This window comes from Ascidia mentula, chromosome 1, assembly GCF_947561715.1.
Source record: "Ascidia mentula chromosome 1, kaAscMent1.1, whole genome shotgun sequence".
Classification (NCBI taxonomy): Eukaryota; Metazoa; Chordata; class Ascidiacea; order Phlebobranchia; family Ascidiidae; genus Ascidia; species Ascidia mentula.
This window is the reverse complement of record NC_138566.1, coordinates 20,621,845-20,636,555: the sequence shown is the minus strand read 5'-3', so window position 1 is coordinate 20,636,555 and position 14,711 is coordinate 20,621,845. Positions and strand designations below refer to the sequence as shown.

General features: G+C 39.1%; 2 protein-coding genes across 5 annotated transcripts; one reads left to right on the top strand and one right to left on the bottom strand.

Annotated features, from left to right (window-relative positions):
* Positions 1 to 468: 468 nt before the first annotated feature.
* Positions 469 to 1,517, top strand: LOC145909967 (uncharacterized). The gene is made up of 4 exons (XM_082997139.1): positions 469 to 739; positions 861 to 1,014; positions 1,086 to 1,130; positions 1,274 to 1,517. The coding sequence occupies exons 1-4, from the start codon at positions 609 to 611 to the stop codon at positions 1,304 to 1,306; spliced, it is 363 nt and encodes a 120-aa protein (XP_082853265.1). The 5' UTR covers positions 469 to 608; the 3' UTR covers positions 1,307 to 1,517.
* A 1,292-nt stretch (positions 1,518 to 2,809) lies between these two features.
* LOC145894188 (tubulin polyglutamylase TTLL7-like) lies at positions 2,810 to 13,542 on the bottom strand. 4 transcript variants are annotated; one of them, XM_082982690.1, is made up of 21 exons: positions 13,359 to 13,542; positions 13,040 to 13,210; positions 12,775 to 12,973; positions 12,476 to 12,637; positions 12,182 to 12,398; positions 11,933 to 12,097; positions 11,366 to 11,471; positions 10,294 to 10,354; positions 9,880 to 9,966; positions 9,127 to 9,274; positions 8,500 to 8,612; positions 8,047 to 8,143; positions 7,778 to 7,957; positions 7,286 to 7,354; positions 6,902 to 7,095; positions 6,525 to 6,798; positions 6,260 to 6,340; positions 4,711 to 4,871; positions 4,337 to 4,591; positions 3,731 to 3,898; positions 2,810 to 3,600 (listed from the first exon to the last, which is right to left on the bottom strand). In XM_082982690.1, exons 1-20 carry the CDS (start codon positions 13,432 to 13,434, stop codon positions 3,745 to 3,747), a joined length of 2,970 nt encoding a protein of 989 aa, XP_082838816.1. In that variant the 5' UTR covers positions 13,435 to 13,542; the 3' UTR covers positions 2,810 to 3,600; positions 3,731 to 3,744. The 4 variants fall into 4 exon arrangements, with proteins under 4 accessions (XP_082838816.1, XP_082838824.1, XP_082838809.1 ...); XM_082982698.1 differs by having other exon boundaries at positions 2,810 to 3,464; XM_082982683.1 differs by having other exon boundaries at positions 2,810 to 3,898.
* Positions 13,543 to 14,711: the final 1,169 nt, after the last annotated feature.

The following is a 14,711-nucleotide window of genomic DNA, read 5'->3' as shown; positions in this document are numbered from 1 at the left end:
ATCGTAATTATACAAAAAGTAAGAACCAGATTAATATGAGAATGCAAAACAAGTCTATATCAGCACTTTCAATTGTATTTGGTCTAAGCAGTGAACATATCTAACAATACCATGCAGTAAATTTTATTACGTTATTTCACTTAAAAGCTAAATATTTTGCACAAGCAGCGAACCCTATACACGCTTAGAAATATTTCCAGTAATTTCGATTTTTTCCCGTTTCGCAACAGTTTCTGACAAAGTATAAAAACGGAAACAAATAGTGAACTGATGACACAATGACTAACTGTATTTATCCAAAAGGGTTGTGCACACCGTTGCCAAAACAGCGACATCCAGAAAGTTTTGGGAGAAAAAGCGCAGACGAAAATGCTGTGCGTCACAGGCACCATGCATTTCTTCTCTCCGACTGGGTTATATAAACCCGCTTCAGCATTGAAAACCCATACAAAGCGTTGCAAACGTATCTTGCACGCTTCTGTAGTACTACTCCCCAGTTGTTGTTGGGTTTATGTGATAGTGGTCACGTTTCTAAATATTCCGTTTCTTGTAGATACATTTTGTGCAAAATTTACTATTTATTTATTATAACCTAAAACTGTGACGAAATGCAACGAAATTTGATCGCTGCGCAATGGGTTTTCGCTATGGGATTTCTTCTTATCGCAGTTTCGGCAGCCGATGCTGGCCACTGGACGAAATGGTTCAAGCCTGGTCTACAAAATACTGGAGGAAAACGGTTTGTATTTTAAATTTGTTTTACTGATTGGATGACTTTGTTATCCATAATTGTATTAATGTGCAAGTTATAATGGCGAATTATTGACAAGTGTTCATGACTGTAACATGTTTCTTTGCAGGAGCACCGAAGACATGAATGACGTAGAACAGCTTTTTAACTACAGAATATACAGGCCAACAGTTGCAAATCGAAACATTTACGACAAATATGACAACGTACTATCGGAGGAGATCATGAAAACAAGCAAAACCAGACTTCTTGGACTATTGAAAGTAAGCAAAAAATATTTGCACAAATATAAGTCGAGCAGAAAAATAATTAAAACTATTTAAACTGTCTCCAGGCTCTCGCAGAGGATGCTGTCGCAAAGGAAAACGGAGAATACTCAGTAAGTATTAGATTATTTTGACCCTTTCCCGTTTTTTAATCGATCTTTTTAGATATTTAATTGTATCATATGAAGTCGTTGTTAGGGCAGCTACAGAAAGTTATGCTTTGTCAAATTTTTGACGCTTCCTGCTTTGGTTACAGAATCACCTCGCAGATTGGACAGATCAAAATTAACCATATCCGAAAATCTCTTTACCTGACTCCATTCAATTTTCCACAAATAAAGTTTCGTCACATTTCCTCTCGTATCGTAACTGTGCGCTCGATGTATGTTTTTGATGATGCCGTATTTAGTTGTTGTGCTGCGTACTTGCCAATATTTATTTGTTCATCATTATGCTTTTTTCATCATGCCAGACGCTTTCAATAAAGTGATTTGCTTAAAGTTTTTTCGCTTGGTAAGTTAGAAAAGAGGCTTCAACGGTAACAAGACCTTCTTAAAAATGAAAGTTTCCAAACAGCACAGATTCTAAAGAAATGCCACTGCATCGAAATACGAAGGATTGAAAATTTTGTCAAATAAATATGGTGAAGAATATTTTCTTTGTCGATTTTCCCTATCCGTATAAAGTTAATCCTTTGGGCAAAATAATTACGCTGAGCCAATATTGATCACCTAACAATGTGGAATCGAAGTTAATAAATAAACTGTCAGCAAACAATTCCTTGTCATATTATCAGCAAATAGGTTTTGACAACTAACCTTCTGTATATGAACAACAATCGATTTTATTAAGTTCACATGATTAAACTCATTTTCGTTACTTCCTTATTGGATGTTGCAGACAGGGTGTACACGCCGTGTTTCTACCTGTAAGGTCTCATCAGTGTAGCTGTTGTCTGCAGCTCTCCAATATTATCGCTTTTTTGGCACATGGTATACTTTGTATGTTTTAATATGTGATACACCAGTCGTTACTGCGGCAGGCCAGTTTAAATGATTCAATTAAAGTGAGACTGAAGCGAGTTAAGGGGCAGCAATTTTCTTTTTGGGTCGGACAAAATATAAAGCAACAGGACGATCGCGGACATGAATAATGCAGATCGGCAGGTAACTCGGGTATCAATCAGTTTTGCCAATTGATCGTCGTTGGTTAAAAATCGGAACGATGCGGAACGCTGGAGCGCGAAAACAAACGGCAATTAATATTTCATTCTGCCAGCGACTTTTACGCCTTGCCGACCGGAATTTGCCGAAAAGGCCGTGACACCGTAAAAGTGGATGCGATTACCGCAAAAGCAAATAACCCATGACAAAGAAAACACACAACCGGTCAAGGAAATTTAAATTCAACCCATAGTAGCTGTTGTGGCTGACCTGCATCAGATGTAAATATATAGAAACCAATGGAACAAACAAATGAATCATCTTTTTAGTAATATAACCACAGTCGATATATTGGATGAAGCCACGAACGTTAAATTTTGTGATTATTGATTGAATGCACTGTGATATCCTCCAAAGCTTGCGTTCGTCTTAATCGATTCACATTAAAGTTATGTTCATCTTTTAGCATTGGTATTACAAAGCAGAGTATTTGCGTTCAACTGTACACAGTCACGTTGTAAGAATCGACGACGCCATCGATCGAAATCGTCTGTATGTTAACGTCAAACCGAAATTAACACTTCGTATTATTACATACAAGTCAATATGTTGGACGCACCAGGGCGTATGATGACTTTTATTCATTGAAAAGGTGCAAATATTCCCATCTACAGACGACCAAATGTGGTGTAAAAATAGCAAAACAAATAAGTGATTCACTCGTCAATACAATGACAAAATGGCGGGCGAATTCAATGAAGTGCACTTACGACAATTTTGGATGATACATTACTTGAAGTGATAAATTTGGCGATAAAACTTTCACAAAAAAGCCATATAATTGACATGCAGTATTTGAAGATGTGCAAAATGCAAAATACGAGATTTATTTTATTTGATCGATTATAATCGACTATTAAAACTAATTATTATTGTCACAATTATCAGTTAAATATCTTCCAAACCCACTATGACGTCATTACTTTTGCATGGGACTGCATACACAATTCATAGGAGTATTTAAAGCGTAACTATACAAACTAAATTAACTCTATATCACGTAAAAACGACGGGGCTGCCAATATGCCGCGGATTGCATGAAATATAGCTCATAAACCAACATGGAAAGCGCACAAAGCAAATGTAGAAATATTAAGTCGAACTAAAATCGACAAAACGTCACGTCCAATACGAATAAACGCCTGTAGGGAGGAATAAAATACAACTTAATGTGTCGTTCTCGGTGGTAAATTACCTTTTCAAGTGGGTTGCAATAAATCTGCTCTGAAACAGTTCGTCATTTTGATTGTTGCTAAGCTTAACATAAATTCGTAAGAATGCGAAACTACACTAATGACATTACGCCCCAAATTATTTTATTGAGGTCGTTTTACACAAGAGGGTCGAGCGTCGGCGTCAACTTGGCAGGGTGACATGAAAAGTAGCATAAATGTATCAAACATAAATATGCATGTAGTTGATCACATTATGCTGTATTACAGGTCTTAAGATAATTACCAAGGTGGAGTGACATTTTATTCGAGGCTCACCGGTCAATTGTTTTTTAGCTTCGTCCAAAACCGAAACTCTTTCCGTTGTCGAGATCACTTCTTTGCCGTGACGAAGACAGAATTGCAGTAGAGCGCCGCTGTTGCGGTGGTAAAGATACTACGGCTTGCGGCCTTCCCAAAGAAGTGGCGGCGAATCCGCGGGAAAATCTGACGTCACACGAACAACAGGTGAGCGTTTCTCACAGGTCAAATGTGGCGCAAGTCCGAAAATAGCACATACGAACGTATTATAGCGCTATATGCGGTTCACCAATGATAGGCCACATTTGCAACTAGCGCGCTATAAGATTACGACTTCCTGCTTGGTAATTACCATGGAAGCAAAACAACAGAACCACATAGGGAGGATTAATCAAATGCGGTTATTCAAGGGAGGGGGCCAAATGTCGTCGGCCACATCCGATCGAAGAAACAAGCTTGGCAAAAAGTTGTGGCGTAAACAAAAGACCAATAAACAAAATTAATCAAAGCGAGCAGTCAATTAAACGTGACTAATTTTAGGAGGGAGGATTTAATTTCTAGGCAAACAAGCTTGTGTATTAACAATGGAATTGCGAAATACTATTTGCGTTTGGCCGGACGTACCTTTTAGGGATGTCTTCCAATGCGATCTTAGTAGCGCGAGGTGAAGTCAATGTCGCAGCCGAACGTGACGCGTTATCAATGGAGGACTTGTAACTGCCATCACGCATTATTGATGAATGGGACCGGGCATCATTAGCAAACTGGTACACGATGAGCAGACAATCCTTGCAAAGGCGCACGATGCGGCGACAACATTCCAGTTCATTTTCGCTGACTGTGTCGGTGCTCTTGCTGAAGATCGTCTCCCACGAGTTGCTAAAATGCAGGCAAGACCTTCCACTTTCAGCAATAGGATGAGTTTTTACATGGGGTATAGTATCTAAGGCGGTGGATTAGCTGCAAAGTAGGTGCACGAGACGGCAGAGAAAAATTACCTGGAGGTGGTGAAGCAATTCCACAATCCCTGGCCGTGGCTCCAGTGCATTCTGTTAAAAAGCCGATTGAACAAACGCATGAGTCGAATCGAGTCAACATCGTTTGTTCTCCATACACGCTCCATCACCGCCCGTACATTCCCACGAACGATGTCAACCACCTGAAAAATACAACAAAAAGGATACAAATTGCCTGGATGGCACAAACGCGGGTCTGCTTTATAAATGAAGGATCATCAGTCTAAGGTATCCTGCCGTTTCATGTACACCAATTTGTCATAAGTCAAGCATTCAGACTGTAACAAAATTGTTTTCTCGTACCTCACTAGTGTTCTCAAAAATAATATTGTAGCAAAATATCGCAAATAATTTCAAACATTTGCAGTTGAAAAATATTCATCAAAGTATTGACTTAATTGAAATCTGTTAAAGTTTGAACCGTGTTTTGTAAGCAGAGCAAACAGAGCGACGAAAATGTTCCCTTTACAAATCAGCACATGCATCGCGGTGTTTTCCGTGGTTTAGTGGCAGGCGCGTTACGTAATCGGCATTCGTCACAACATGTGACGTGTTGCTGTACTCAGGTATCTGAATCTGTCCACGCTTGAGTAAACGAGCACTGGAGGGGCGAGGCGAAAATGGCGCAACTTCAAAAACAAGTGCTTTAAATGGGAAGGTGATTCAACGTAAACATCCCACAAATTGTGGTGCTTTCGCGTGAACGTGTGATGACGGTTCAGAGGAATCAGATGCACCTTAAAGTGTACGTGATAATATTCCACGCGGTCACCGGTAACAAGTGTAGATTATCGACATGGGAGATTTCGTGATACGGACGAAGAGGTATCCCGTAACATACGAATGAAGTTGCATGCCTCATAAAGTATTGCGTAAAAGTGAGCCAATCTCTCCAGACAATGTTATCTTTAAGCAATATCATCTTAACTGCTGTAAAAGCGTATTTTTTGCGCGTCATGGGTTTGACTTGATTGCACAACTTAGTAGAAACGGTGCGGCGGCGGGTGCAGACAAAAAAATCCTAGATTTGATAATATTCAAGTCGTCAATAATTGCCAACTATAAACTACCTCGGAGACATGTTCAAGTTTATTATCTACTGAGATACATAAGAATAATGGCTTGTGTATATAAAGCCACATGCGAGAATGACTTAAGGCCCCACAGATCTTGATGCGCTCGTTTGCCCGACAGTGATGGATCACCTTCCTGGCATCGCATCGATTTTGTGGTCGGTGGATGTGCGGGGCACTCTACGAAAACGAAAACTGATTTCTCTATTATAATGCACCCACCAAACGGAAGGCCGACAGATGTTCACGTAAATCACTTTCTTTTAACTTCTACGATCAGACTTGGGAAATTAAAACTATAGTCAAACTCCACCAAGGGCATAAATCAAAACAGAGCTGCCACAAAAATCCCATGTACGCGAAATGCCAATTTCTTGCATCAGTGAAGCAGCGCAAGGGCGAGGTTCGAGCAACACAGTCTATAGATAAACATAGCCTACGCAAGAGACAACACGCACCTTTCTGCGCTTGATTGCATCCAATTTCACGAACCAGTAAGTGGCGACGCGCGACTTGTGCACCTTCCAGTCTTCAACAATCTGGGGTCAACAAAGATTACTAGGGATGATTCATTACGCAAAGCGACGAAAAACACGCGTGTCGATATTCTTGGATATGAACAATAGATAAGAGTTCAATGCCCGGGCATAGCACATCCATGTATAGCAATAGGCCTGCGGCGAGACCATTGTACTGTACATCCGAGACAGCCCAGCCACTTACCGAGTCCATTATTTGGTCAGCTTCCTCGTCGCTTTTACCCGGAAACTTTATACGCGTGCGCTCGAGCGCCGCAAGCGTCCGCGTCGTGTTCATCTCATCTCGCTCTCGTGGTGAAACCCCGTAAGCGAGTGCATCGTCTACGCCGAAACCCATTGACGTAGAAATGTTCAAGAACCGCCTTGCGTTCGAAACACCACGTGACGGAGCGTTTGGAAGATTTTGTGATGAGACGTTCACAGGAAAACCGAAACCCGCCTGGTCGTATTTGCTCAAACTAAGAAATAATGTGAGACCGATATCACAAAATTTTCTTAAAGTAAATTAATCATTGGGAAACGTCATGCCCTTTTTTATTTGTACAAAATTTCACATCTTACTTTTGAACGGAGGACGATCTCTTCCGAAGATCGACGTTTATGTTGTTCTGTTTGGTTCGGCTTGTGTCGCGTATCTGACTCTTTCGTCTTGCGCTGGTTGAGCGGTTGACGGCAGTTGGTTGACGTCCCGACCGAGATGGGGCCCGTGATGTTGGAGTAAGGTTGACACGTGGTTTTCCGCTGCCGTACCGAGCCTGTCGAGATAACACAAGGTGCATGACTTTTGGAATCCTGCAGCCACGACGAACAGGTCAGTTTACCGGGGACAAACGCAAAAACAAATGCGAGTATAAATAAAACACACACAAAACAACATAAAATGCCTTTAAACCAGAACTAAGACCCCCATCCACAAACAAACCCAATCGATTAGACAAGTCTTACCAAATATGCAGCGCGTTCAGCTTCCGGTGATGACTTTAAGCCATGGTCCCGAAAATTCCTTCCTTCGTCCTGCCAATGTGAACGCACTTGTTACCATAATATGACGTGATTCGCGGATAATGAGATTCATCCGGTTCATCTTATCGAAATTACCCTTGGGAATAAATCTACGTTTCAACCCCTGTTACACCAATTAGCGGGAATGATCAAAACATGTTTTTTGTGTGGAAAAGTGTCATTTACTTGAACGCCGATGCTAAATGATACTTTTAAAAACTGATATAACTTCTATAAGGAAACTAGCTGAAGGACAATTGTTGTCAAACTTGCGATGTCTTACATGTATGACTGAACAGTGTTGTTGTTCCAAAAGATTCAATCAAACGTTCTTTTTACGTTTGTTTTTGTACAGGAGCTATTGCATACAACTGTTTGTAATTTTTATGAACTATGACTTGGTTTCCTATCTACACCACAGTTCTTCCCACATACGTCGGATGATTCTTCACTTTCCGAGGATGAGGAGGAAAGCCCACTGTGATACTTCTTCCTCGACGAGGATCTTGTTGATGGAGGAGTAAGAAGAGGCATGCTCGACAGCGGCTTCGGTTGTTGAGGTTTAATTCCTTCCTCCTCCTCACATTGTTCGATCAAATCCAGGATTTCGTCCTCCTATACAACATCAAGTGCACATGTGAAGGTTTATAATATCCAAAAGATTTAATGAAACTTCCAATTGGACGAAACGAATGTATATTTACTTTTTGCAGACGGTAATGATCAATGATGTTTTTCTGAAATGGTGCCGAACGTGATTGCAGAAAGAGCTGAAATGCGTCGCTGAGAAGATTGGTGTATCTGAAATACATAACCGCGATATGAAATAAAAAGTAAATGTCAACACAACATGGCCACTGGGTGTGACATATAATGCAGTAGATTTTGCATCTTAGTTTATGGTTTTATACTTGTGGTATTTGTCAATAACGCTGTGTTTTATTTTCCACATGGTAGATTTTTGATAATTTCGTAAAATCGTTACCATTGCAATTAAAGCCAATTTCAAAGAAAATCTGCAGCTGGGTGGACTGAACAATGCATCCATGGAAAGAGAACAACATGAATAGTTTTAATAACAATGGAGACAGAACGGTCAGGACATATGTCCAACTGTGCAACAATAGCACCAGGTGACTACAATCAATTGGAATTACTTTTCTTTGAGTGTTTTGTCGTGACAAGGAAATACGCGGACGTAACCACCAGTGTTTGCGTTTTCGTGTTCTTCGCGGATTGCCTCCTTTCGAACCCAGTTCAACTTCTCTTTCTGAAAAAACATGAACCGATTTTTGTGACAAATCGTCAAATTGGAGATCGGCTACAAAACTACGAATGAATTTGTTTTTTAACCACTCTTAATAAAACGGAGTTATGCTACATAAAGGTTTCTTTTTATAACATGCACCGTGCGTGATGTACAAAGTCATGCTTAGTTGGGACGACATGCGTGCATTTAAATATGTAAAAGGACAAAAAATGTCCTAAGTAATCTTCAGATGAGATTTAAATATAATTAGTAAAACAATAATACAACAACAGACTTCCGGTATTATGGACAAATTCTGGTTCATAAGGTCTATTATCAAAATACAACGAACAACAAAAAAACGGTAGTATGAATAGTATGATTTGTTAACTGGGCATGTACGATATCGTGTTTATTTTGTGGGATCCATTGCCAGATGCGCTATACAGCAGTAGCTGTGTCATACTTATCTGTAGATGCGTAAAAATCTACCGCAGATGGAATGCGACAAAAACGTCACAAAATATCAACTCACTAGCTCCTCCTTGCGGCGGTTGACGATGAACTTGCGTTGCGCGACAGAGCTCATGCTATTGGTTGGCATGCGATGCTGGGAGGGGCGAAACAGTCGCCGCTGGGCCTCCGCTTTCTGACTGGCAATATTACGTCGCTTGTCACCCGCCCTGCACAGTCGCGTAAAATATTAATGAAGACCAAGTGTTTCAATCGCTGTCTAATTTCTTGCCACTGCGTAATCTTGACCACGGGTTTAACCTTTTACTTGAAAGACGTGCCCTTCATTAAAGTTTAATTGGATTGCAAACGAGGCATGATATCATGGGAAGATTTGGTTAACTGTTTGTGCCCGCGTTAAAACTTTAGGCGTCAACAGGGTTTACACTTTACAGCATTACGTCAAGACAACGGTTTCCAAACTATGTCGTGACGCCTAAGTGCGTCGTTTTGATTTTTCGCGGAAGTCGTCTGATAATGCAAACCCAAAAAACTTTGAAATAGCATGCAAAAGATTTTCGACGTGGCTGCGATAAAACAAAATACCAACCACAAGCAAACGTTCGAGGAGAAACGCGTGAAGCTATCAAGGTGGGAAACATAAAAGGCAAAAATTACACTTACTATTCTATAAAAGTTTAGGTCTGTTGCGTTGCAAGTGCGGTAAATCTTTTAAAATGCTTTGCATGCAAATAAGTTTAGGAACAACTGCTTTGGAGGAATCGGGAAAAAATCGCATTTTACATTTAGTAGAAACAGCACCAACATTATGTACCTGATATTAACAAGTCTCAATGCGTCCCGAATCACTCCACCCTTAATATCTTGATCGATCTTTTCGTCGCCACCGAAACTCGGAGCACTGCGAAGGAATTTATAAAAACCTATTAGACTGCAAATAGTCAAAAACCCCAGCAACTTACAACTGAAAACATATATGTGGGCGATCAGTTTATACATGTTTGTATTGGTATTGGCGATCAGTTTATACATATTTGTAACTTATATTGTTTCAACGGCAAAAGTATTTATTAGCGTTTATATTGTTTCAAACAAAAATTGCAGACTGACCGCGCAGACTAATAGTTAAACCGTAAATCAAGTTTGTCGTCATTAAACCGTGAATAATTTAAGAAGCTACATTTATTGCAGATACAGTGACAGGTTATTGGAAATGTGACAAACTTACCGATTCACTTCCAATAGCCAAGGCTTTAGTTTTCTGTCAAGAAAAATGTCGAAGCCCAAAACTACAAAACAAGTTAAACATGTATACAACAGAATGAGATCATATCACAAGATGTTTTACAACGACACAAGAAAATTGGGCGTGTCAAATAACGTAACAATTGTTCCGGTTACATCAGATGTTGTTAATGTTTTCCGTTTGAAGACAATAGGTAACGAATACGATTGAAGTTATTTAAGCTACAAGGCGGTTGTAACTACATTGTCCACGTTCTTGTATTACAAGTTAGGCCGTGATACGGTTTGTTTGTTTCAAAATGTTTTTAATTTACAGGACGCCTACATTTAACTATTTTAAGGGGCAAGGTCAAGTGAAACGTTCACAGGTCCACTTATTATTAAGGCCAACCTTGTCCAAACGTAATGTTTGCAGTAAAGCTAATACTTCAAATGAATACCTGGTTCATTATTGAAAGGAGTATTAAACCTTTAAAAAACAAATTTGGGGTGAAAAGGCATATTTGCGAAAAATTACAAATATTCAAAACGCTCAGGTTTATGAAGTATGTATTGGATAGGTCAATATTAGTGATGTTCCCAGTTCCAAATTACCCGGCCCGGCCGGATCCGGATAGTTATTAATCAAATCCGGCCGGATAATTTGGATCCGGCAGTTTGTTAACACCGATTCGTGTATTATGGCAAAAATGTTTGATTGCCAAACAGAATGCTATGTTAAGGTTAGCCTGTCATGAGTGGAACAAATAAACGTGGGCATTTATTAATATGGTATAACACGTCACGAATAACCTTAATAACAAATAACAGAAAAATCTTACGGCGGCGAGTATAACAGACTGGGTCCCAAAAACGAGTAATTTGGGAAATGTTTGTCCGCTATTAGGACAAAAATGGTTTCCCAACTATCCGTTAAAATTAAGTGTACTATCCGGCCGGGTCCGGGTATTGAAAATTGGTCAATATCCGGCCGGGTCCGGGTACCCGGATCCGGCGCAACACATCACTAGTCAATATTATTATTACAAGGAAGTATTTATACCCAATGTTCTTACTTTCAAAACACACGCTCTCGGAGTGAGGGGGTTGGCCCGGCCTACACATTCTGTAAGAGTGAAGTACGTGAGGGCTCGCCACAATCAACGTCTTCAACACAAGATCCTGCAAATGAACGATGAAATTTTTCACAAAAGTAATAAGAGAGACAATGACGTAATTATGTGTGCTGCATATACACAACGATGAAAGTGATTTCAGTCGATTGGTAATTAAAGCGCTGCTAAATGAATCTGATAACGACAATTTAACTTTTCAAAGACAGGCATGCCGTGAAGTTAGGCAGCATTATTTAATAACATTGTATTGTACGTGCAGTTTACATCTTCTATATTTTTTCTTGTTTAACGACCAAGAAACCGAGTTAAGCAAAATGGCAATAAACATTTACAACTTGTATTTGTGTGGAGAACAATTCAACAGTAAAATGGTGTTTCTTTAATAACCAATTTAGCCAGTCAACTTTTAGTTCTCATAAAAAGCTCTACTGTTCCCATTACATACAAGAAACGATCTTATGCTTATTCCAAGTCATTGGCATTTAATAAACCTCAGCAGCAACTTACAGTTATGCTTCGCCACAAGGTTACTGTATCATATCCAGCATTGCGAAGATGGTTTAGCAACGACTTGACACTTCTTTTGCTCCCGCGATCAAAGTCGGTATGGCGTTCGAAATTCTCGTTAGTTTTGTTTACTGAGTAGTTAGTAAGATGCATGTAGTGCTGGTCCTGTGTTAAAATTGAAGGCCAATCACATGGTACAGAATATAAATGTTTGAGGCATTTTGTACAAGGAACTTAACATATGCTCACCATGTTACTTTCTGATGGGTTAGCATACTTCTCAGTGCCCAAACGAACCAAGCCATCTTGATATAAAAACACTTTTAGTGGGTCACAGTGTGTTACAAGTGCATAAAGGCGCAAATCGATTTTGTAACCATCAAGAAGTAGTGGTTTGTCCAGGTATTCTTGCACTATAGTGTGCTCAGTAGGTTGAATTTTTTCTACATTTCGATACAGTTGGATTCTGCATTAAATCAGAAACAAAATATATCACAATAGAGTTAAAAAAGGGTTGTAATGAATGTCATACTTAGCACTTACCCATTGCCCATAGCTCCATTAGCAGGCTTTTGAATAAATGTTACAGTTTTTCGTTTATTTTTCTTTACATCTTTGGCATAAAGAAGTAACAGATTATATTCTGAAGGCATATTCCATGACTTAGGTGCAAAGTTAAAATCATTTGGTTTGGCACGACGCATCCTGAAGAAAAAATACAACTTGTACAAATAAGATGGAAATGTTTAAACAATAAATATTTGAAAGATAGAATTATGTTAGTTATTATAGTAAGCTGCCAATGCTATTTTTTTGTATATTAGTATTATGAATATATTTACTTAGCCATATTTCGTGCCAGATGGTCTTTCCTGCAAATTTCTCCCATATTTGGAAAGTGGTTTACATGTTGGTAGCTTTGTAACTCCTGTATGCGCTCAATAGGAACAACTGAGTCATACCAAAACAAATAGGATGAGCTTGCATTGGCAGAATCATCTTTCACCAACACCATTCCACATGTCTCAATGCTACTTTTTACTAAAACAAGAAAATGTTGTTGGGGTCAAAAATTTTAAAAAATAATTGATCATTGCAAAAATTTACCAAGTTCATATTTGCAATTTGCAACATTAGCTGTTATCCATGATCGGCGTTTTCTTTTTGTTTTTCTTCCAGAATCAGTGACAACATCACTTAAATTTTGGTGAATGTCTTCATCACCTTCAACAACACTTGCAAGTACAGAGCTTCTTTCATTGACTTGGCCATAGTCAACTGTAATACATGCTAATAATGTAATAAGGCTCCAAATACCCCTTGGTCAAAAATCTTTAAAAATTATGTACCAAATTACATTTAGCGATTATAAAGGATAGAGTTTAGGTCAAGAAGTAGAAAATGTGAGAAACATTTTTATACGTACCACTACCAATAGTGTTTTCCCATGACATGCTAATTCCATCGCCATAATATGGCGTGGACTTTATCCGGCTAGGCATAACAAAGGTGCGTGGATGTCATAACAGACAAAATATATGCCACAATACCATTACTAAAGCAAGATATAGAACAAAAAAATTGGCACTATAATAACTGAACGCAAAACACCACACTGAAAAACAAAAAAAATAATCAAGAAACTTATTAATAGTACGACACTTTTAGATAAATAAATGCCATGAGCATGAAGTTACATTAATCACACATGACAAAAAGTAAGTATTTGTCAAAAAAGGAAAATTTCCCACAGACATTCCGGTTACGATGGACGCCGAATAATATTTGCATCATTTTAAACTATCCGTAGCGCCAAGGTCTAATGACGACCAACTTTTTAAAAAAGAATTAAATTTACCAACTTTACATAAACAAAACATAATTACGTGTAGAACGTGTATTATATTTAATATGTTTACGCTCTTTTGTCATGGACATCTGAATGCAGTTTGCACGGAGAGAGAAACGCGGATCGCATAGGATGAAATATAGCAGGTGTTGAAAGCATTCATCTTGCGTGTAATAACGTTCCAATATCCATAATAAGCATCTATCTTAACTTCCAAAGTTGTTTTGTGCAATGCCATTCACATCGATTAAATTCGGTGGTTGGTGATCTGAGTTTTGCTCGTACGGTTTGTTGAAAATTGTTAATATTTTTTTTTTAATTATGCTCCATCCTAAATTTTGTTTTGTTGTAAGTCGTAAAGCATTGGCCCAAAACAGAAGATGTTTGGTTCGTTTCAGCACACTCATAATGTTCATTCAGCTCGTTGTTTGAACATGTCCTAAATGTCCGAATACACCCCGGTACCGGGGCAACAACATGATTGGATATCCCCAATCGCTCTTGCGCGGACAGCAAGTTTCAACAATTTTTTTTTCGGCTGCACTGATGAGACCTTTTAGGTCGAAACAGTGGCCATCTGTCTGTAGCTTATACACAAATTCATATTATTGGCTCCACATTGGTTATCATATGATTATTGTGACACGGGGCCTGACGGCACTATTGGTTGAGCTTGCTTGGCCGTAGTGTTTCCACCTTGTTTGCTCCGTAAGGTTGCACCTAGTTTGGTGCCCAACGGATGACGGTGATTGTATAGTCACCACAAAGTGGAAGTCTTTGCTTGGCCGTTTGGTCAGCAAAGTCGTCTGATAGTCACACCAGCTGCACTGATGAGACCTTTTAGGTCGAAACAGTGGCCATCTGTCTGCAGCTTATACACAAAATTTTTTGTTTGTTTATGTCATGAATTACCGAAATCAAAGGGGGCGT

What these genes read in the sequence shown, in the direction of transcription:
- LOC145909967 (XM_082997139.1), top strand. Translation starts at nt 609, where the DNA reads ATGCAACGAAATTTGATCGCTGCGCAATGGGTTTTCGCTATGGGATTT. An exon ending in CAAAATACTGGAGGAAAACG is followed by an intron (nt 740 to 860) that starts GTTTGTATTTTA and finishes GTTTCTTTGCAG; the next exon opens with GAGCACCGAAGACATGAATG. An exon ending in GACTTCTTGGACTATTGAAA is followed by an intron (nt 1,015 to 1,085) that starts GTAAGCAAAAAA and finishes AACTGTCTCCAG; the next exon opens with GCTCTCGCAGAGGATGCTGT.
- LOC145894188 (XM_082982683.1), bottom strand. Translation starts at nt 13,434, where the DNA reads ATGCCTAGCCGGATAAAGTCCACGCCATATTATGGCGATGGAATTAGC. An exon ending in ACCCATCAGAAAGTAACATG is followed by an intron (nt 12,098 to 12,181) that starts GTGAGCATATGT and finishes ATTTTAACACAG; the next exon opens with GACCAGCACTACATGCATCT. An exon ending in TTGAGACTTGTTAATATCAG is followed by an intron (nt 9,275 to 9,879) that starts GTACATAATGTT and finishes GCGACTGTGCAG; the next exon opens with GGCGGGTGACAAGCGACGTA.